Source organism: Vanderwaltozyma polyspora, genomic scaffold (genome assembly GCF_000150035.1).
Source record: "Vanderwaltozyma polyspora DSM 70294 KpolScaffold1023 genomic scaffold, whole genome shotgun sequence".
Lineage (NCBI taxonomy): Eukaryota > Fungi > Ascomycota > Saccharomycetes > Saccharomycetales > Saccharomycetaceae > Vanderwaltozyma > Vanderwaltozyma polyspora.
The window spans coordinates 36,244-58,833 of NW_001834688.1; the positions used below are offsets into that span (position 1 = coordinate 36,244).

The 22,590-nt window shown below is 34.1% G+C and overlaps 9 protein-coding genes across 9 annotated transcripts in view; 4 read left to right on the top strand and 5 right to left on the bottom strand.

The window, feature by feature from the left end:
* ACT1 (actin) overlaps positions 1-1,620 on the bottom strand; it is a gene marked incomplete at both ends in the record, with an annotated part of 1,792 nt that extends 172 nt beyond the window's left edge. The window contains 2 exons of the mRNA XM_001646658.1: positions 1-869; positions 1,611-1,620. Coding sequence (XP_001646708.1) covers positions 1-869; positions 1,611-1,620 — 879 coding nt within the window. The remainder of the gene's footprint in view (positions 870-1,610) is intronic.
* An 807-nt stretch (positions 1,621-2,427) lies between these two features.
* On the top strand, positions 2,428-3,000 carry SND2 (Snd2p; the record flags this gene model as incomplete). The annotated part of the gene is made up of 1 exon (XM_001646659.1): positions 2,428-3,000. One exon carries the CDS (start codon positions 2,428-2,430, stop codon positions 2,998-3,000), a length of 573 nt encoding a protein of 190 aa, XP_001646709.1.
* A 353-nt stretch (positions 3,001-3,353) lies between these two features.
* On the bottom strand, positions 3,354-3,977 carry YPT1 (Rab family GTPase YPT1; the record flags this gene model as incomplete). The annotated part of the gene is made up of 1 exon (XM_001646660.1): positions 3,354-3,977. One exon carries the CDS (start codon positions 3,975-3,977, stop codon positions 3,354-3,356), a length of 624 nt encoding a protein of 207 aa, XP_001646710.1.
* A 730-nt stretch (positions 3,978-4,707) lies between these two features.
* On the bottom strand, positions 4,708-5,580 carry PER33 (Per33p; the record flags this gene model as incomplete). The annotated part of the gene is made up of 1 exon (XM_001646661.1): positions 4,708-5,580. One exon carries the CDS (start codon positions 5,578-5,580, stop codon positions 4,708-4,710), a length of 873 nt encoding a protein of 290 aa, XP_001646711.1.
* A 3,880-nt stretch (positions 5,581-9,460) lies between these two features.
* Positions 9,461-11,476, top strand: Kpol_1023p23 (uncharacterized protein; the record flags this gene model as incomplete). Its single annotated transcript, XM_001646662.1, has 1 exon — positions 9,461-11,476. One exon carries the CDS (start codon positions 9,461-9,463, stop codon positions 11,474-11,476), a length of 2,016 nt encoding a protein of 671 aa, XP_001646712.1.
* A 250-nt stretch (positions 11,477-11,726) lies between these two features.
* Positions 11,727-13,268, bottom strand: Kpol_1023p24 (uncharacterized protein; the record flags this gene model as incomplete). Its single annotated transcript, XM_001646663.1, has 1 exon — positions 11,727-13,268. One exon carries the CDS (start codon positions 13,266-13,268, stop codon positions 11,727-11,729), a length of 1,542 nt encoding a protein of 513 aa, XP_001646713.1.
* A 500-nt stretch (positions 13,269-13,768) lies between these two features.
* Positions 13,769-14,590, bottom strand: MDM12 (ERMES complex subunit MDM12; the record flags this gene model as incomplete). Its single annotated transcript, XM_001646664.1, has 1 exon — positions 13,769-14,590. One exon carries the CDS (start codon positions 14,588-14,590, stop codon positions 13,769-13,771), a length of 822 nt encoding a protein of 273 aa, XP_001646714.1.
* Positions 14,591-15,561: 971 nt separating this feature from the next.
* On the top strand, positions 15,562-17,781 carry Kpol_1023p26 (CDC5/polo family serine/threonine-protein kinase; the record flags this gene model as incomplete). The annotated part of the gene is made up of 1 exon (XM_001646665.1): positions 15,562-17,781. The coding sequence occupies one exon, from the start codon at positions 15,562-15,564 to the stop codon at positions 17,779-17,781; it is 2,220 nt and encodes a 739-aa protein (XP_001646715.1).
* Positions 17,782-18,437: 656 nt separating this feature from the next.
* Positions 18,438-21,758, top strand: Kpol_1023p27 (uncharacterized protein; the record flags this gene model as incomplete). Its single annotated transcript, XM_001646666.1, has 1 exon — positions 18,438-21,758. One exon carries the CDS (start codon positions 18,438-18,440, stop codon positions 21,756-21,758), a length of 3,321 nt encoding a protein of 1,106 aa, XP_001646716.1.
* Between the last annotated feature and the right edge of the window lie 832 nt (positions 21,759-22,590).

A 22,590-nucleotide genomic window follows, 5' to 3' on the forward strand; every position in this document is an offset into this window, starting at 1 on the left:
TAATTCCTTTCTGACATCAACATCACACTTCATGATAGAGTTGTAAGTAGTTTGGTCAATACCAGAGGATTCCAAACCTAAGACAGATGGGTGGAACAAAGCTTCTGGGGCTCTGAATCTTTCGTTACCGATGGTGATAACTTGACCATCTGGCAATTCGTAAGATTTTTCGATGGAAGAAGATTGAGCAGCGGTTTGCATTTCTTGTTCGAAATCTAGAGCGACGTAACATAATTTTTCTTTGATATCACGGACGATTTCTCTTTCGGCGGTAGTGGAGAAAGAGTAACCACGTTCACTTAAGATCTTCATCAAGTAGTCAGTCAAATCTCTACCAGCCAAGTCGATTCTCAAGATACCGTGAGGCATGGAGAAACCAGCGTAAATTGGGACGACATGGGTGACACCATCACCGGAATCTAAAACGATACCAGTGGTTCTACCAGAAGAGTATAAAGACAAAACAGCTTGGATGGAGACGTAGAAAGCTGGGACGTTGAAAGTTTCGAACATGATTTGGGTCATCTTTTCTCTGTTAGACTTTGGGTTCATTGGAGCTTCGGTCAACAAGACTGGGTGTTCTTCTGGGGCAACTCTTAATTCGTTGTAGAAGGTGTGATGCCAGATTTTTTCCATGTCATCCCAGTTTGTGACGATACCGTGTTCAATTGGGTAACGTAGAGTCAAGATACCTCTCTTTGATTGAGCTTCATCACCGACGTAGGAGTCCTTTTGACCCATACCGACCATGATACCTTGGTGTCTTGGTCTACCGACGATGGATGGGAAGACGGCTCTTGGAGCGTCATCACCGGCGAAACCGGCCTTACACATACCGGAACCGTTATCAATAACTAAAGCAGCAACTTCTGAATTCAAAGATGCCATCCATAATGAGAATATAATAGTAACACATATCAGTTGTATTATTATTATAACAATTAGAGGGAGAACAAAAGATATGTTAGTAAAAAGAACAAAAGAACAAAAAAAAAAATTACACAGGAACAATAAAGATGGAGGCGATTCGAGAGGGGAAGCTAAGCTTTTGAAAGTAGAATCATTGCGTCAACAGTGCAATTTGAAAGGTCTGTCTGTCTGTCTGTCTTTATATCCCACAGTATCTATCTAGTCCACTTATCGATATCTGGAAAACCTGATCTAATCACGCTGCACGATGCGACGATCGAAAATAGGGGCTCCAGACAACTAGTGCTAAACCAGGAATTCAAAAGAATAAAAGACAATTCACCGACAGTATGGAGGGTAGGGGGCGAATTGAAAGAATAATGGGCCAAGATAACCAAAGATTCACCACCAATGCCATAAGTAAAATAAAACAAACACTGGAACCAAAGACAAGAAGGAAGTCCTGCCGTTCTTATGCTAAAAAAAAAAGGCATGCAAAAAATTACATTCCAATATCGCACAATTGCAGAGATATGTGCCTGATTTCCAACTAAGGTACAACCACAGTTCATTTCCTTGAACAACAGAACGAAACAAACCAAAAAACCTTTGTCGTTTCTTCCAAAAACTTCCCCATTCGATCAACACCATCATCATATTATAAAACCCAAAATGAAGTTAACAAATAATAACACACATACCAGAATCCATTGTTATGTTATATATCTACCAAACGCGTTAATTACTTGGTGTCCTACCTGTACAATACAAATCAAAGATAGAAAAAACCTCTTGAGTAAAAGGAACAGTTCCAATTATACAAATATATATATATATTTATAGTTATATGTAACGTTGATGGATGTTGTTGTCGTCGTTGTTGTCATTAATTTATATCTACCTGAATTTTTAAAAAATCAAAATTTCATGAAAAACAATTCGTCGCTGATGTCGTTGTATACGGTCCTGGCGGTGTTACTGCTTCTGTTTCTGAGTGTGGGTGTGTTTTCTTGATTTGTTGTTTCGATTTTGTTGTTGTGTTGGCACAGCCTCGTATAGAGAGACAGCCAAGCTCTTTATTTTTTTGGGTTACGTACGAGATGAGCGGGGAGAAAGAAAGAAAATATCATGCCGGTGTCATGTGATCTAGGTGCCAGAGGAGGGTAATTTGTCACGTGTGCAAGAGTTTTCTTTGATTTCACTTTTCTTTTCTTTTCTTTTCATCAGACCAAGAGGATGCAACTATTCTCTCTCTCTCTATCTACTGTACTACAAGCAGAGAATGTGCATTCATAGATCATCCATGGCATACTGAACTTTGTAGTTGCAACTTCAATAGATAGATGTTCTGGCAACTGCTGTGTGTTTGTATTGCATCCAATTGAGTTTACCAGACACACATTGTAATATAAATTGTATATAAAGTAGATATAGATTAATTCGATACCATACATACTCACTCACTCTGTTCAATTAGGCAAAGCAGCAAGATAAGCTCACCGAGACTAAATCGAACCAATGGCAGGAAAGGCTACAAAGAAACAGGCCCAGTCTAACAATGACATCCTAAACAATCTATACAAAATTTCAATACCAATTGTCTTCTTGGCGTACCTCCGTATGTTTTTATCAAATTATAACAACACTTGGATCACATTAACTCTATTACATCTACCAATGTTCGCATGTATATACATATTGGATAAATCAGGTAGACCAATCTATGAAATTGAAGAATCGACCAATGGCCAAAAATCAAAGAAAAAATTGATCAGACAAGGTATGGATTTATCCCAAGAAGGTGGTTTGACCGAATACATGTTCGATATCATCTATTTATCATTATTCAGTGATTTTGGTAAAATTCTATTCAATACAAATAAAGTCTGGTATATTTCATTGACTGTTATACCAATATATGTCGGCTATAAATTGTATGGTTTAAAAAATCAATTCTTTGGGAATAAGAACTTAAACCAAGGTGCTTCCTCCACCGAAACTACAAACGATGCTGACAGTAATAATGCCAAATCAAAAAGACAATTGAAACGTGAAAAAAGAGGTGATAAAGTTCAAGTTAAGTACAGGTAAATTAACATGTATATATTTATACATAGGATTATATATATATTTATTCACACATAGATATAGTTAATCTAAAAATGTAATTCAATTTCAATGATCCTATATGTAATTGTAAAGTTGGAAAAAGTGGATCAGGATCAACACAAGGGGGGGAAAAAGTAATCTTTGAATGTACACAATTATGTAAGTGAAATTATTACTATTGTCATTGCCATCAATGATAAATGGCAATAAACATATATTAAAAATTTTAATTTGTAGAAAAGGTTATCGTTTTTTTTTAGAAAAAAGATTAGATTTCATTTTGGGAATATAAAATCCAAACTCAATAAATTCAATTCAATTTAGTTTAGCTCAGTTTAACAACAACCACTGCTTGTGTTAGTTAAACTTTGACCTTTCAAGTTGACGTTGCCACCTTTATCATCTTTGCCCATTTTATCATCTATTTGCTGTTGTTGGGATATACTTTCTTTAATTTGTCTAGCCATAGTTAAGAAAGCTTCTTCTACATTAGTTGAATCCAAGGCACTAGTTTCTAAGAATGGCATTTTATTAGCTTCGGCGAATTCCTTAGCAACGTCATATTCAACAACTCTTTTATCATTCAGATCACACTTGTTACCTACCAACAATTTCAAAACTGTAGAGGTGGCATAACGGTCAATTTCCTGTAACCACATTTTAACACCGTTGAATGATTCTTGATCAGTGATATCATAAACAATAATGATACCATGAGAACCACGATAGTATGAGGAAGTGATAGTACGGAATCTTTCTTGACCAGCAGTATCCCAAATTTGTAATTTCACAGTTTTACCATCTAACTGTACAGTTTTAATTTTGAAATCTACACCAATAGTAGAAATATAATCGTTTGTATAAGTATCATCTGAGAATCTTAATAATAAACAAGATTTACCAACACCAGAGTTACCGATCAAAAGTAACTTGAATAAATAATCGTATTCACTGTTCATCTTCCTTTAAAACTATTTTATTATCTTGTAAATTTTTCTTTTTTTTTTCTAACTCTCTCCGTTTGTATATTCTTATTAGAATAGAATTATCCTCGTTTGAGCTTTTATCAAAAACTTAAATAACACAACCTTCTTTTACAACCAAACAACAAAGTGAACTGCCAGACCTTGCTTGCTAAAACCGTTCTCTTATATATATTATCTTGGCTACTTTCCTTTTTTTCCTGTCAAAAACCAAGTCGATAGAATGAATGAATCTCCTATATGTTTAACCTAGACCAATTCAGTTCAACAGAAAACTTTAAACAAAATATTACAAAAAATATGTGGAAAAACACGAAAACAGAATGATATATCTCAATGACACAGTAGTTCCAGTCGCTATAATACCAAACAGACCTTGTTTCAAAACTTATAATACAACTTCTTATAAATATCCTATCAGATTATCTTCTTTATAAAGGAAAAGGTTGCCAAGTGTTCTTGTTTTGTGTTTTTAATGATGATGAGGAATAAGATATGGTCGTTTACAATGATGGATATTTTTTCAGATTATAAGAATCAAATGAATGGGATGGGATGGAAGCTTTAAGAGAAGAGCCTAGGATAGCAATGAGATGAGATGACAAGAGATACTTGTAGAGTATATAAAATGTTTATTGAATTGAAGATGGAAGTAAATTATTTTGTTTATTTGTTTATCTGTTTACTTATTTATTTCTTTCTTGATTTATGCAGAAGTAGGAGTTGGAATTCTATCAAATGTAGTTTTCACTAAAATCTTGTAATGCTGCCAATTTATTAAAAAATTTGGGGGTATCATTGAATCAACTTTTGATAAACTGTGGTTGAATAGGTTTTTCATTGATTGTGATTGTTGAAACCTCAATTTGAAGAACCATATATAACAACACAATGAGATGATGCTTGATATGTTTTTAGAGTTAAAATTGAATAATAAAATAGATTTGATTAGCTTTATAGGTAGTGAGATCAAACCAGAACGCAATGCACAGATGATTTCGAAAAACTGTGCCATTTGTAGGAAGTAGCCATTGTAATTTTGTATAAAATTTGTAATGTTATTGTTAATGATATTTTTTAAAATATTATTGATCGGTAGAAAAGGTAATAGATTCTCTTTGAAATAGTTCAAACAATGAAACAACGAAAAGATTACAGGCGAGTATAATGAGCCATTTACCATGGACCCAAAATTCGAACAAACGAATAGGATCGACAACATTAGGAAATATTGTAAATTATCTAATTTCTTCAATTGTTTTAAAAAAATCAAATAGTTAAATTTCAATTGACCACTTTTATAAAATTGATATAGTACAATCGCATAAGTTAACGAGATGTACAATAATGCCATTGAGTAATGGAAATTTTGGTTTTCAATTGACAAAAATGAAAGATGGAATCTAACAAAATGGTATAAAGTTAGCAGATGACCTAAAAACCAATAGAACTGTGGTTGTCTTATTCTTGATTTGATCAAAGTAATGAATGGAGCCTGTGGACGGCCAGAGTTACCATTGTTCACATCTGGACCATTGCCACCAGTATTGTTACCATTATAACTATTATTGCTTACCATCTAAAAGAATAAATAGAACTAAAGAACGTAGTAGACAATTAAACTTTGATTGCAATAAAAGATAATAGCTTGAATGTGTATATGTAATATAGATATATATGCAAATGGGTGTGTATTTTAATGTATCGAAACCAAATACCAGTAACTAGACAATTAAATATAACCAAATTAAATGGATTAGAACTTAAAATCAAGGTCAAAAATACAACAACAACAACATATAGTCCCATCATGATAAATTTAACAATGGCAAAACCATATTTGATGAAAAGAACATGCACTGTATGACAGGATTAGAGATGATGAATAGATACAAGTTTAATTTACTTAGCATAGCATAGTATAGCATAACCATGCTGTGATGATGGCTGTTTGATACAAGACAAAGAGAAATCGAAATCGAATCGAAATCAAAATTTGAGATGAAAAAAGCAAAATGCGAGTGGGTTTCGGACAGGAAACGACAAAAACCGAATCGAAAGCGACACCGGACGGCCCGTCAAAAGAAAAAAGCGAATTTGGGATGAAATATGGGCAAAGTGAGGGTAACTGGTGGAGGAAAAAAACTCGGAATTATTATAGGTCATGTGCATATCACATGTTGAAATGGGGGTTTTCCACTACACTCTGTCATTTATGTTCGACGACAACAAATGATAGCAACAATGTGTGTTTACTGACGGCGACACCATGTGATCAGAGCAGGAAATTGACAGAATTAGGGGGGGATGGGATGAGGTGACGTGAGGTGGGCAGAAGAAGATTGCATGGTATGCCGGAAAACAGAATTCGACGTCCTATGTTCGTCACCTGAGCAAGAAGAATTATAAACATATAAATAAGAACAATAGCAAAAAAATAAAATAGATTAAGTTACAGGATAATGGTGGAAAAAAAACTGGGTTATCTCCCTTTGAGTAGGAAACACGGTTTTCAGTTATGGTTAGTGTTCTGGACTCACGAACTGAACTGTGTATAATAAATTCCTGACTCCAATTAATTAATTGATTGTGCTAGAACAGACAAGATAAGATGAAATGAAATGAAATTGTCCATTGCAAACGTAGTTTAGTTTAATGTAGTGGTATAACTCTACTCTCCAAATATATTGTCCAAAAAAGGACAATATATTATTCTGGACCTGTGCAAAATTGTGTCGTATCGCAACGGCAAGAGCAAGAGCAACACCAACAGCAACTAGTTGGGAGGAAGGGGTGGGGGAGTATGTGCATGTGTTCATATCGAAACGAACGAGTATGAAGAGCCGCCCAGCATTGGCTCAATCAAGTCAATTGATCAATATCAATATCAATTTCAATATGAATTTCAATTTCAATACTAAATACCATTATGGACGGCCTGTCCCCCGTATGGCTGTTTTCCAAGGATAGTTAACAGAGACAGACCAGACCAGACAAGACCAGACCAGACCAAATACAATTTTTAGCTATTTGCCAAATTAGCGAACTAACTATATTTTTTTATATTTTATTTTTTATTAGTTTCTCCCGTTTTTATTTGACAACCACAAAAACCACAAAACCACATAACAAGCCGAAAGAGGACTGACACAGAAAGAGAATTGTCTCTATAATTTAATGTTTAATTTTCTATTTAAATGTTTTTTTTCTTATTTTCGTTTCTTTTCAACATTTGGGCGCAAAATCACAGTTTTTGCGCTTTTTTCTTTTTGTTGGGAAGAAAAATAAAAATGATACGCTATCTCTTCTGCCCGCTTCCCTCCTTCGCTCCTCTCAATCCTGCATAGCATATTCAACAAAAATCCTTCCTGCCTCCCTCTCTCGACTTGCACCACCACCAAATGAAGAACCGGCTACCGCTTTTGCGCGCACCTGTTTTATTTCGAACTAAATCAAGACAAAACTGGCACACACAAAAAGAAAATTCAACCACAAAAAGCCAAAATAGCAAAATAGCAAAAAAAACAAATCATTGTAAACCCAAAATTCTAATTGAATATCACAAAAATGTTGGCAGCCCGATGGATGGGACGTATTTTGATTCTCTTCTTACGTCATTATTCAGAATGATGTTTCCAAAGAGTACTATCATATACACTTCCATGGGTGCTTTATCCGCTACCAAAATATACTTCCTAACTAAGGTGAACTGAACTGGACTGAACTGAATATATTGAAAAATCTTCATCTGTAATCTAGGACTATCCCTACTTTCTTCCAACCAAGAAAGAGAGATAGATACATGTACTAGACACACATTTGAGTGCTCTGGTTCCGGTTCTGGCTAAAGCTATTGTTCGAGCTCTAGTTCTAACTTTTACTCTTGTTTTTGCTTTTGCCGTGGTTGCTGCTATGTTGTTAAGCTTCTTAACTCCTAGTCGTAGTAAGGACCTTTGTTTTCTTCTTCTTTTTCTACCTTGGGTTTTCTGAATTAAAAGGATTTGAGTTCATTATTGACTGCAATAGTCATCTTCATCGCAGAAAAAGTCCTCTCTTCCTCTCCCTCCAAAATTAAGGCTAGATCTGCACTCATACACACACATTGGACTATATCATTATATCCAATTCAACACTTTTTCTTTTGTTTAGGGCCTGATTAAGAAGCCAAACAAAATTTATTTATGTTAATTTGCTTTTTTGCTTTCGACTTGTGCCTTCTCTTCTGGCTGTAACACTTCGATCGATCCATCTCTCTCTCTCTCTCTCCTCCCCCCGTGAACTAATTACGCAATATAGGGAGATAGCAAAAAAACAACATAATACTATATGTTTGTTTATTTCATTATGTTGACCATAATAATAGCACTGTAATTGTTGATAAGCGAGCAGACGCTCAATTATGCCTGTGACTTAAGCCAATTCGATCGCAAATTACTCGAATCGGACGTGCCTCCAATTCTATTATTAATTAATCAATAATAAATTAATTATGGCGCATTCCTTCTCCCTTAGCACTAGGGATATCTCAAGTTTTAAAACTTCCTTCCCCTATCATCAATCCCAATAAAATCATATCCACCTAATAATCTATTCTATCAATCCTTCAATCCTACAATAAATCAATCCATCTATATATTGAAAGTCGGAAGCGAAGTAATAATACCAGTATCTTCCTATTTCATTTTTTTTGCTTCGCGCTTTTTTACTGATGGAATTAATTACCACCCGTTGTACTACGTCTGTCTGTTCTATTAATATTGATATTGATATCGACATCGATATCAATATTATATTATTATTATTATAGACAATTGTTGCATTGTTTTATTACCTTTACCTTCATTCCAACTATTATTATATGTTTTTTTTCTGGTTTCGAAATTTTGTTGTTTAATCCTCACATAACTACATCTTTTTCTGAGTTTCATGACATATTTTATTTTCAAATTTAGACAACAATTCACCCAAAGCGTGTATGACCTCTATGTCTATCCCCCTACCGCACCACAGGTCTTAAGGTGGTGGTTAGTTTAATTTTAAACTTCCCTAACTGAATTAATTTGGTATCGAATTCAATTTAGTTCAATTCAATTGAATTGGGTATCTCACATTTCTCACAATTTTTAAAATTAACTCTCAGACCATGCCCTATCATCTCTTAAACGACCGGTCAAATTCATTCAAGCTTTTTTATTGTTGGTGTTTATTTCCAAAAAAAATTATCACTACAATTAATTCCAGACTACGATTTAGGGTAATTTAATTATTTCAAATCAATGGAATCCAGTTATATATAAACAACTTGATTAATCCTCAGTTTTCCCTCATCTGGCGAGTAACGAACGTTCGATACCTTCCCCCACACTCAATTGTATTTTCTTGTTCTCACTTATCATTCATCGCTTCTTAATATTCATAATACCCCCAAAGCCGCTCATCTCTGGTATATAAACTCAACAATGCAATTGTTCAGTTTCTTATTAGCTGCTCCATTAGTATCATCTGTGATTGCTTGGTCTCCAAGCAACGGTTACGCTCCTGCCAATGTCAGTTGTCCTTCTGACTTCAATTTAATTAGAGAAGCTTCCTCTCAATTATCTGATAACGAAACTGAATGGTTATCATTAAGAAATGAAGTTACCTCTGAAGCTTTACAAAATTTCTTAAACAGAGCCACTAGAAATTTCACCAATTCTTCCTTGATCGATGATTTATTCTCTGGTAACTCATCAAATGTACCAAAGATTGGTATTGCTTGTTCCGGTGGTGGTTACAGAGCTATGTTAAGTGGTGCTGGTATGATTGCTGCCTTCGATAACAGAACTGTCGGTGCTAACGAAAATGGTTTAGGTGGTCTATTACAAAGTACCACCTATTTGGCCGGTTTATCCGGTGGTAACTGGTTGACTGGTACCTTGGCCTTAAACAATTGGACTTCTGTTCAAGATATTGTTGACAATATGGGTAACAACGGTTCTATTTGGGATATCTCTAATAGTTTAGTAACTCAAGATGCCGCTACTGTCCAATTATGGACTCAAGTTTTCCAAGCTATTGCTTCCAAACAAGAAGCTGGTTTTAACACTACATTAGCCGATTACTGGGGACGTGCTTTATCATATGACTTCTTCCCAACCTTGCCACAAGGTGGTGCCGGTTTAACCTGGTCCACTATCAGAGATTCTGATGTCTTCAGAAGAGGTTTGATGCCATTCCCAATTTCTGTCACTGACGTCAGACATCCATACAGTGGTATTACATACATGAACTCTACTATCGTTGAATTCAACCCATTCGAAATGGGTTCTTGGGATCCATCTTTGAACTCCTTTGCTGATGTTAAGTTCATCGGTTCTGATGTCTCTAACGGTACTGCTGTCAATGAAGGTCAATGTATTGCAGGTTTTGACAATGCAGGTTTCGTTTTAGGTACATCTTCAACTCTATTTACTCCAAGTATGGTTGAAGCTGTTGAACTAATTTTGGGTAATAGCACCAATACTACCGTGGGTGAGTTACTAATCAGTATGATCTCTAATGATAATGAAGATGTTGCATTGTTTGCTCCAAACCCATTCAGAGATTCTGCTTTCGGTTCTAACTCTGACTTATCTAGTGACCCTTCCTTGTTCTTGGCTGATGGTGGTGAAGACACTATCGAAGTTCCATTGATTTCTTTGATTCAAAAACAAAGAGACTTGGATGTTGTCTTCGCTTTTGACAACTCTGCTGACACTGTTGACTCCTGGCCAAATGGTACCGCTATGGTTGGTGCTTACCGTCGTCAATTCTCTGAACAAGGTCAAGACATCGCTTTCCCATATGTTCCGGATGAAGAAACTTTCGTTAGCGAGGGTTTGAACAAGAGACCAACCTTCTTCGGTTGTGACGCTCGTAATTTAACTGAATTATCTTATATCCCACCATTGTTGATTTATGTTCCAAATGCTGATTACTCATTTGCCAGTAACACCAGTACTTTGCAATTGCAATATTCAGAAGCTGAAAGTAAGGCTTTGATTCAAAACGGTTTCGAAGCTGCCACCAGAGGTAACCTTACAGATGACTCCCGTTTCATGGGCTGTGTCGCTTGTGCTGTCATGAGACGTAAGCAACAAAGTATGAATGCCACCTTACCAGCTGAATGTAATGCTTGTTTAGCTGAATACTGTTGGACCGGTACCGCTGCTTCTATTCCAGATGATATTACCAACTCTACTTCTACAAACACCTCATCTAGTGTCGCTGAATCCTCATCTGCTACTGACCAATCTACTTTGACTACCTCCACTGTCTCAAGTAGATCTTCTACTAGATCTGCCACCGGTTCTGCCACTTCAAGTTCAGCCAACTCTGCTGCTGCCGCTACCACCTCTTCTACTCGTCAAAACAATGCTGGTAACTCCTTGATGGAAACCTCTAAGTTTGCCATGTCATTCGTATTTGTCTTGAACCTATTCTTAGGTAATTTGTAATACCCTTTTTGTTTAGTACTAAACATGGTCTTTTGTTATGTTTAAATAGTTATTTGTTATGAACTTTTAATCCGCGATTTTTCGTTTTATTTTCATTTATTATTCATTATTTAAATAGTATATTCATTTATATACATCATTAAGGCGGCAATTACTAACTCGTATTAACCAAAAATATGGTTTCGGTTAGTGTAGTAGTTATTTTTCTATTGGCAGCTTTACCTGTGGTTTGAGAATTAGTAAACAAAATTTATTGAACACTTGGAAGTTCTGTCAAAGAAACCGCTAGCCTTTCCCATTCATTTAATTGGAAGCCATAGTACTTTGAATGCATTGCTGTCCAAGTTTGTAATGTGTCGATTGCTAAAAATTGAGTTTTTTGAAAAAAAGTAAATTCCTCTAATACACATTCTTTTATGAGCCAAGATCTATTAATTTGTTGATTGATTGATCTCTTATCTTGTTGAACAATATTGACAATCTTGTCATATTCAGCACCACTTATATCAGGCTTACCCTTCATAGCTTCCAATCTCTCTTCATTTAGCTCTACTCTTCTTTCTAATTGATGAACAGTATTCCTAGACAAGATTCTATATCTTTCAAATAGTTTTTGTAATGCTTTTAGCACTTCGATATAAGTTACAAATTTTGGAACTAAGCTTGAATGTAATTCTTCAGCTTCATTGTTTATTAATTCAGTAGTATTTTCCAAGTGCTTTTCTACTACTTTCAAATGATCATTCAACTCTATCACTGATGCACTATGCTCCTCTGGATAAAGGACATTGGTATGTTGTGAATATGTCTCGATACATGCTTTAAAGACATCTCTTTCTTGGGCAATATGTAACATTCTACTTTCATATCTTTCAACTAAAATTCTCATATTGTTCCAAATTATCATAGATTTATCTAAAGATGCATTTATTTTATTCCATTTTTCCAATAATCGAGGATCCCACATTTGTTTAAAAGTTTCAGAGATTCTTTTATCAGCAAACTCCTCTGATGTATCGTAGGATGCTTGATTTCTCCAACTCGACAATTCTGCTGGTACAGTTAAGAATGTTAACACTAAATCATCATTTTTCAATACTGGATGTTTCATTACCAAATTTATAAATCTTATCAAACCCTGTCGTCTAGCAAGCAAAAAAGATCTACTAGAATACTGAGATCCAAGCTTCTTAGGTGGCAAGTCAGGTATTAACCTCAATGGGTATTTCTTAAGCAAAACTTTTCTTAGCCAAATAAAATCTGAGTATCTTCGTATAACTATATGGTCATCTGCGGGATCAGTATTTGGTAATTCTACCAAATGCTTCACCCTGTAATTAGTATGCTTGAATATGATTCCTTCAAGTTCATCAATTTCATTTATTACAACTATATCAGGAGATAATGGGTTATAAGTTTTCTTCAACTTACTCGACCATGCTTCAAAACTGCTATCTTTAAAGACAGCATTTCGTATAATCGGCTCCTCATCGATTCCATCTCTAAGGTCAGCATTAGTCTCTACCAAAATACTCGTTCTCAATCTATCTGTGTTCAAATTATTACGACGTTGAGCCCAAATACTATCATGTCCCTCAGCTTCATTGCCATCTTTAATAGCTTTGTAACTCGGTTGAGATTCCAAATCCTCAGATAGCCCTATAACATTAATCACAGGATTTTCAGAAGCAGCATAGGGATCGACATTAGAATCAACAGGCCAAGCAGCTTTATCATTTATACTATCTATGTGACCAGAGCTCCAAGCTCTTTGACTTTCATCTAAGCTCATTATCAGTTGCAAAAAATATTGAGTAACTGGAGAAGTTGATCAATTCTAAAGAAAGGCAAAAAAAAAGGAAAATAATCAATGCTAACACACCAAATACTTTAGAACTCCGTGTATATATTCCTAATGAACTATACTCTCCTGGTTAAATAGCCAATTCAAGTTCCCTTGACCTGTTTTATGCTCTACAATTGAAGATTTTATTCATTCAAAGCTTCAGCTCATTTTTATCTGAAACTTTCTTCGGTATCTTTAATTCTTACAAGAAATAAGCCTTAAAAAAGCCATATTAATAGCAAGAGAGTAATGGTAAAACTTACTTAAATCTTACAATTCAAGTATGATTAGGTGCAATACAGCATATTCAAGTGTTCTACGTATGCTGATTTACGTAATTGTCTGTCTATGTGTCTTTTTCAATTCTAATTATTTTCTTCCCGTCATTTTTTAACTGAATTTGAGTCAGCTCAATCAATATTTATTTCGTAATATGTACAGTTTAATTAATTTATTTGGTTGTCATCACTTTCATTATCTTCAGGTTCATAGAAATCGAAATTTATCCAACTTGGCCATGCGACTTCTTTACGCAAGAAATCTTTAAGTTTCTCCTTCAGGAACTGTTCTAGTTTCCCTACACTTTTAAGTACAGAACCATCTCCTTGATATTCTTCTCCTACTTCTGTACTGATTGATAAACTTCTTATAATCGATATTCTCTCTAGGGGTCCCTTGGAAGACAGCAAAGGACCATTCTGATCCAATATAGAGTCGTCTTCATCCAATATCGGGTCTGTCACATCGCATAGGAAACTGAAGAACAGTTGTTTGGAAAGAAACGCAATCAAACACAGAGTATGGAAACCTATATTGCTGATTGTCAATCTTATTGGTAATGCCATAAATTTTTTACTTGGGTAATTCAAGACCATCTCGGCAGTGACTGTTATCGACATATTACCGTTATACTCCATCTCCACTAGGAATTGAACGTCATTAGCAGAGGGAAATACTGTTTGAGTATCTATGCCTCTGTTTCTTACTCTGTCACCACCGTACCCTTCATCATCACTTCCTTCAGTTTCCTCCTCAGCACTCATTTGCAACTCTTCATTAATAGCATCATAAAAATCTTGCACAGGGTCAGTAATCTGTCTCAACGTCACCTTAGGCGGTCTGTCACCCATGGAGAACCTCTCAATCCTCAAATTATTGACATAACTTGGCAGATTTATCGACGTTAAATATCCATTTAATTTTTCAGTTACGGTACGATTCAAATTAGAATCATTCCTCAGTTGCTCCCAATTGATATCAAAGGACATCACAAAAGAAAAAAGTTAATATGCCTCAGTATCAATACAACCAATCTCGATCAACAGTTTCACACTTTAATCAACATTAGCAACTGTTATCAATCAGATCATCCTCACTTCTTATTCCTTTAATATATAATGAGAGCTTGGTTATATCCAAATGTTTTAAATTTCATTAACTCCGAAAGTTTTGAAACCTTTTTCAACAAATTCACGTGATACCATAATTTTAGGAAAATATATAAATAGCAAGAGATGAGATGAGATGAGATGAGATAAGACAGGATACTTTTGGAATCAAGATTTCAACAGTTAGATTAACGGTTCTGTCTCAAGGATGGTTGGTTGGGTTTCTATATATTCCCGATGATAGGGATATATGACTTAACTAGATTCAATTTGCTTCCTTTTTAAGTTCTGAGAGGTGTCAGTTAATTTACTGGTTTCGATTGAATTTGAACTTTAAAGATTTGGAACGCCAATATATTATGTCAATGTGCACTCTCTAATACAGTGTATATTTGGGATAGCTGAGGGGGAAACAATTATGATTCTGTTATAGTGATGTTGTTATATACAAGGGTTTGAAGTTTTAGGCAAACGTGTCTTGTTGATTACAAGAAAGGATTTGAGAAAAATCTGATTGCCACAAAACCTTTAGAGATCAATTGTATTTAAAGAAGGTTACAATTGTGAATGGAGTTGATGTTGTTTCTGTCACTTTTATTGGGAGAATATGGCTAATCAGATGGGATATTTTAGGAACAAGCACTGAATTTGTGGGGGTTTGCACGTACGTTGGACTTGTGAACTAGAATATTGAAATTGGCGGCCAGTTTTATTCTTGCAAAAAAAAAAAGTACAGATAAGATAGGGATACAGGCTTACCAATCACAATTTGAACGATTTATTTTATTATTACATTATAATATTTTTGTTTTTCTGTTTGGAATTCTTAGATATATAGATCTAAAACAGATATGTCATTGGCTCCCTTGCAATTGGTTAACGATACCAAAATCAATACCCGCTCAGATGTAGTCAATACTCCGACAAAGAAAAACTATATACCGATCTCTTTTGAGAAGGAAAACAATAATCCTTCCTTTGTGTGTCAAAAAGGCAAGAAGTCTAACCATAATGATGGGGAAAACAACGGTAATGCTCAACAGCATGCTCGACATCATTCTCCTGTCCATAAAAAGAAGAAGGAAAAATTATCTTCTTTATGCAAGACTCCTCCATCTTTGATAAAATCGAAGGGGAAGGATTATTATAGAGGCCATTTCCTTGGTGAAGGTGGTTTTGCTCGTTGTTTCCAAATGAAGGATGATGACGGGAAGGTTTTTGCAGCTAAAACAGTTGCCAAAATTTCGATTAAATCTGAAAAGGCAAGAAATAAACTTTTATCAGAGATTCAGATCCATAAAAATATGAGACACCAAAACATTGTTCATTTCATTGATTGTTTCGAAGATGATATAAATGTTTATATTTTACTGGAAATTTGTCCAAACGGTTCCTTAATGGATTTATTAAAGAGACGCAAAATTTTAACTGAACCTGAAGTGAGATTTTTTACTACCCAAATATGTGGTGCTTTAGATCATATGCATTCGAGAAATATTATTCACAGAGATTTAAAATTGGGTAATATCTTCTTTGACAAGGATTTTAATTTGAAAATTGGCGACTTTGGTCTAGCGGCTATCATTAACAATGAAAATGAAAGAAAATATACTATTTGTGGAACACCAAATTATATAGCACCAGAAGTAATAATGGGAGGAAAACAAATCGGCCACTCCTTTGAAGTAGACATTTGGTCTCTTGGTGTAATGATATTTGCAATGATTACAGGTAAACCCCCTTTTCAAGCCAAAGAAGTGTCTACTATTTATGATAGAATAAAACATTGTAATTACAGCTTCCCAACTGATAAATACGTCTCTAAGGATGTAAAAAAATTGATTCAAGATATATTATCAATGAACCCAATGGAAAGGCCTACGATACAAGAAATTTTAAACTATAATTGGTTTAAGGGTAACTTCCCGCCATGTATGCCAATTGATGTCATGAATGATATCCCAATCTATTTCATGGACATATCACCTGAGGAGTCATTAATTAACTTCAGAAATTGTATGATCAGATCTGGTTTATTAGTTGATGAAGAAGAGAATGTTGAAGATGATAGTCCAATACAAAATTATCAATATAAGCTTATAAAAGATAATTTATCATCGATCACTTCTAAACTTTTCTCAAAAGAACAACAACAACAAAAGTTACTTCCAAATAATTTGTCACCAGGTCATACAAAACAAAAGTATAAAGAAATTACAAGAAAGATATCGAAGCAAAATTTAAACAAAATTGGTTGTGACTTCAAAGATTCAATTTTAGACATTTCTAAAAATGTTTCCCCAATTACCAACAATTTCCAAGGAACTAATTCTGCAAATTATATCACCTCTAGAATGTCTGCAAAGATTTTGGCCAATGAATGTTATATAACTTTGAAAAATATACTTGAGATTGAGAATCAAATAGAAAGAACTAAGAATATATCAGACTTGGAAATATTCCCAGTTTTACAAATTAAAGATCCAATAATAGTGACTAAATGGGTAGACTACACAAATAGACATGGATTTGCATATCAATTATCAACTGAAGACATTGGTGTATTATTTAATAATGGTGTCACAGTTCTAAAACTTTCTGATGTTGAAGAATTTTGGCATATTGAGAACGATGATTTACAAGGCTGGATAGCAATTCATCTCAAAATATCAGAGAAGCCTGAATTGTTGAATAAGTATTTTAGTGTTCTCGATTTTTTCTCCAAATATATGAAGAATAATTTGAATAGAGTTTCTTCATTCATTAAAAGAGATTACCATAAGGATGATGTATTTCTAAGAAGATACACAAGATGCAATGAATTCATCATGTTCGAATTAAGTGATGGAACATTTCAATTTAATTTTAAAGACCATTACAAGATTGTTCTTTCTAACTCTGGGAAACTAGTATCTTTAATTTCGCCAAATCAAGAATCCACAACATTACCATTGATTGAAATATTGAAAGGCCAAAAAATAGAAAACTTTACGAACTGTGATATCATGAACAAATTTCAATTAATGAAACAATTATTGAACCAAAAATCAGTAGGTGTCATCAAAAGATGACTATTTGTTCTATATTTCATAACCACTTTTATCTTCTTTAGACACATAATTATATATATATATATAATTGTATACATGTATATCTCAAGAACACATTCTATTTTTTTGGTGTTACAAGATATCTCTTACTCTAAATCTTTTCTGTTTCTGTTGCGAAGATTTTAAGGCATAGTTACTCCTTCTTCATCTTCCAATAAATTAATAGGTACCAGAAACCGATAACGACAATCCATAGGCAACAATATTCTTTATTCAATCATTTACTTTGGATCATAAATGATGAACAAAGCCTACTTATTTGTGCCTTGGCCTAAAGGTTTTGATGCTCCATTCCTTTGCATCAAACGGCTGTAATGACATCATTTCGAATCAATTTTGCCTCGCTTCGACGTGTTTAGATCTTTACGCGTCATTGCGAGACAAAACTATTTCGAAACGCGTTTTGCTTCTAAATTTAGCAAAAAATATTTTTATCAATGATGAAGAAGACTATATAAAACAAATGAGATGGGAATTGAACTTATAATGATTTGAAGTCACTCATTCAGTTTATTAATTTTAAATTTACTGGAACCTAATTTGCTACTGATCATTGATTTCAACCTGTGTGAACTTCAAGTATTATTTTTAAATTTGAAGCAAGAAGTATCTTTGGCATGAGTTCTTTTGCTGGTAATAATTTTGGCAATGACAACGATAGAAATGGGAGAAATAGAGATCAAGAAGATGATCGCAATAGATCTTATAATATGAGACCTACTCCTAGTGATTATTATGCAGAAAATTCTAATCAGGATCAACAACATGATCACCATTATCAATATCAACAGAATAATTCTGATACATTTGTTCCAACTCCACCTCTGCAATTATCAACTAATAATAACAACGAGCAATCTAATGTCTACGAATCGTTTGTTAACAGTAAACAGTCCCAATCTACTATGGCTACAGGAAATACTTATAATAACGTTTTTGTGAATAATTCTAATTATGAAGGACAACAACAACAGTATCACCCACAGAATGCTATGCCATCTATTTCTGTCACTCACGCACCATCGCCTGTAATTCCTAACAGCAGTCAGATATTCTCAGAGTCTAATTTACAATATCAGGACAACCAACATTATTACAACAATAACACGTTGAATAGTTACCTACACGGTAGCGGTAGCAGTAATAGCATAAATTCCATTGTAGATGAATATTCAAATGTAATGGACTATAATAGGCAAGATACCGTACCTATTATTAATAATAATAAAAATGATTATAATCATAGTTATAATCAAAATTATGCTCAAAATGATCTGGATCCGGAAAATTACTACATTGACCATGGTGGTGATGACTACCAAATCAATACATACCTGGGTAGAGACGGTGAAATGGTTGATCCATATTCTCTGAATCCAGAAATGAGAGAAATTCTGTTATCTCCATATCAGAAGCATTATATGGCCGCTGAAGAGGAATCAGATATTGAAAGGGAGAAAGATTATTCCAATATTGCTAATAAATATTCCCATGTGAACTTAGGTGAATATGGTGTAGTCGAAGATAGCAATACTATTGATGAGAATAACAGTACATCCAACGAGATGTCTAGAATCACCACAACTACTTCTTCTACAGCAAGCTCCAATGATCGATTAGTTAACGATGAGGATAATTCAGACAATTTACTTCGCAGAAACACAACCGTACTCAGAAAGTTCAAATTATCTAATGGTAACTTTGTCTTTGATTCCCCCATTAGTAGGTCTCTAGTTTCTAAATATACTTCTGCCGCAGGTAATGAAGGTAATGTATCAAATGAGTTCAAATTTATGAGATATCAAGCTGTCACTTGTGAACCAAACCAAATGGCCCAAGAAAACTTCACAGTAAGACAATTGAAATATTTTACTCCAAGATACACTGAGTTAATGATTGTTATTACCATGTATAACGAAGATCACATATTACTAGGTAGAACATTGAAAGGTGTTATGGATAATATTAAACATATGGTTCGTAAAACCCATTCCAAGACATGGGGTCCTGATGCCTGGAAGAAAATTGTAGTTTGTATTGTGTCAGATGGTCGTTCAAAAATTAATGAAAAAGCTTTGGCTTTAATGAGTTCTCTTGGTTGTTATCAGGACGGGTTTGCTAAAGATGAAGTCAACGAGAAAAAAGTCGCGATGCATGTATATGAACATACTACAATGATGAATATTACTAATGTAACTGAAAGCGAAATTGAACTAGATTGTAACCAAAGTACTGTTCCAGTACAACTTTTATTCTGCCTAAAGGAGCAGAATAAAAAGAAAATCAACTCTCATAGATGGGCTTTGGAAGGTTTTGCGGAATTGCTACAACCTAATATTGTAACACTTTTGGATGCAGGTACAATGCCTGGTAAAGACTCTATTTACGAGCTATGGCGTGAATTTAGAGACCCTCAAGTTGGTGGTGCCTGTGGTGAAATTAAAACAGATATTGGAAAATTTGGTAAAAAATTGATAAATCCATTAGTGGCATCTCAGAATTTTGAGTATAAAATGTCAAATATTCTGGATAAGACTACAGAATCTAATTTTGGGTTTATCACTGTGTTACCTGGTGCATTTTCAGCATATAGATTTGAAGCTGTCAAGGGCCAACCTTTGGAAAAATACTTCTATGGTGAACATATGGAAGGTGACGAGACAAACTTACACTTCTTCTCATCCAACATGTATTTAGCTGAGGATCGTATTCTTTGTTTTGAAATTGTTACAAAGAAAAATTGTAATTGGATTCTGAAGTATTGTAGAAGTTCATCTGCTTCTACAGATGTTCCTGAACGTGTTCCTGAATTTATCTTACAGAGAAGACGTTGGTTAAATGGTTCCTTCTTTGCAGGGATATATTCATTCTGTCATTTCTATAAAGTATGGACTAGTGGACATTCAGTTGTTAGGAAATTTTTTTTGACAATTGAATTCTTATATCTATTTTTTAACACTATACTTTCATGGTTTTCTCTAAGTTCTTTCTTTTTGGTTTTCAGAATACTGACATTATCAATTGCAATTTCATACCATTCAGCTCTTAATATTTTATCGGTGGTATTCTTTTGGTTATATGGTGTCTGTATCCTATCAACATTCATATTATCATTGGGTAATAAGCCAAAGAGTACTGAAATGTTTTATGTCATAACATGTATTTTCTTTGCAGTTTTAATGGCATACATGATATTTTGCAGTATTTTCCTAAGTGTTAAGTCATTTCAAACAATTCTTAATGAGAAGACAACATTTTTAGGTGTTATTACAACTCGTACATTTAGAGATATTATTATATCATTGGGTTCTACATACGGGTTATATTTGATAAGTTCAATTATTTATATGCAGCCATGGCACATGCTTACAAGTTTTATTCAGTATTTATTATTGAGTCCTTCATATATCAATGTGCTGAATATCTACGCATTCTGTAATGTTCATGATTTATCATGGGGTACTAAAGGTGCAGTTGCCAAGCCATTGGGTAAGATTTCTACCAAAGAAGATGGTACATTTAAAATGGAAATCTTAGTATCAAGTGAAGAAATCCAAGCCGATTACAACAAGCAACTAGCGATCTTGAAAGCTCCAATTGAAGAAGAAGAAGAAAGTCAACCTTCCATTGAAGAAAGAAAGACTGGTTACTACGCAAACATCAGATCTTTAGTTATTATTTTTTGGGTCTTGACCAATTTTGGTGTAATTGCAGCAGTTTTGGAAACTGGTGGTATCCAAGAATATCTTGCATTGAAATCATTATCTGGAACTACAACAGATGACAATACAAAAGCACCATTCCCTATTTTACCCGTTAATGCTACTTGGTATCTAGCCATTATACTGTGGTTAGTTGCCTTATTAGCATTTGTACGTTTTGTTGGTTGTACATGGTATATGATAACCAGAATTCTAAGAAGGCTATTCCGTTGGTAGAAATATATATCCCACTCCCATTAATTGAGTATATAAATGGGAAACAACTTTAAAATTGAAGTTTATAGCATAATTAATCATAATAATCATAATAATCATAATAATCATAATAATAGTAATAGTAATCTTTTACACATAATCTAAATCATTAAAACAACATATATAGATGTATATATTTGTCACAAGGAAAATGAAGTACTGAACCTAACAAAGGTACAAAAATACCCAATACCAAGAAATAAACTGGATACCTGGTAACTTAGGAGTATCACATTCATGATAAGACAAGTATTGCACCCTTTTACTCAAATCATATGTACGGCTTATATTAAACTTTGAACAAAAAATGCTTCACAAGCTGATTAATCTCAAAATAAATGCTTAAGAACATGACCTTCTTAATCAATAATAAGCCACTATACTAATAATAAATAACTCCTATGAAGATAGATAGAACAGATTCTGAAACAATATCGAAAGATCAATACATACATTTAAGGAGAAAATAGAGCTATAAAAACCCATCTTAATCATCAATTTAAATAGCATCATCACATTCCATTGATGGAAAGTATCCTAAAGAGACAGAAAGGGTGCAAAATATACAAACTCATTATAAAAATTTACGATATTATATAGATATCGCTACATACATATATACACCCCATCTCGTCTTATTCTGTCATCAATTGATTGCATTTGCATTATAAATTCAGCAACGACCGCAAGGCTATACGATACAACACTGCTCCAAGTTGAATAAACTCATATATTAACTGAACATTAATCAACAATCTGCAATATAAGTTTCCTCAGCTTTATAAATCATCAA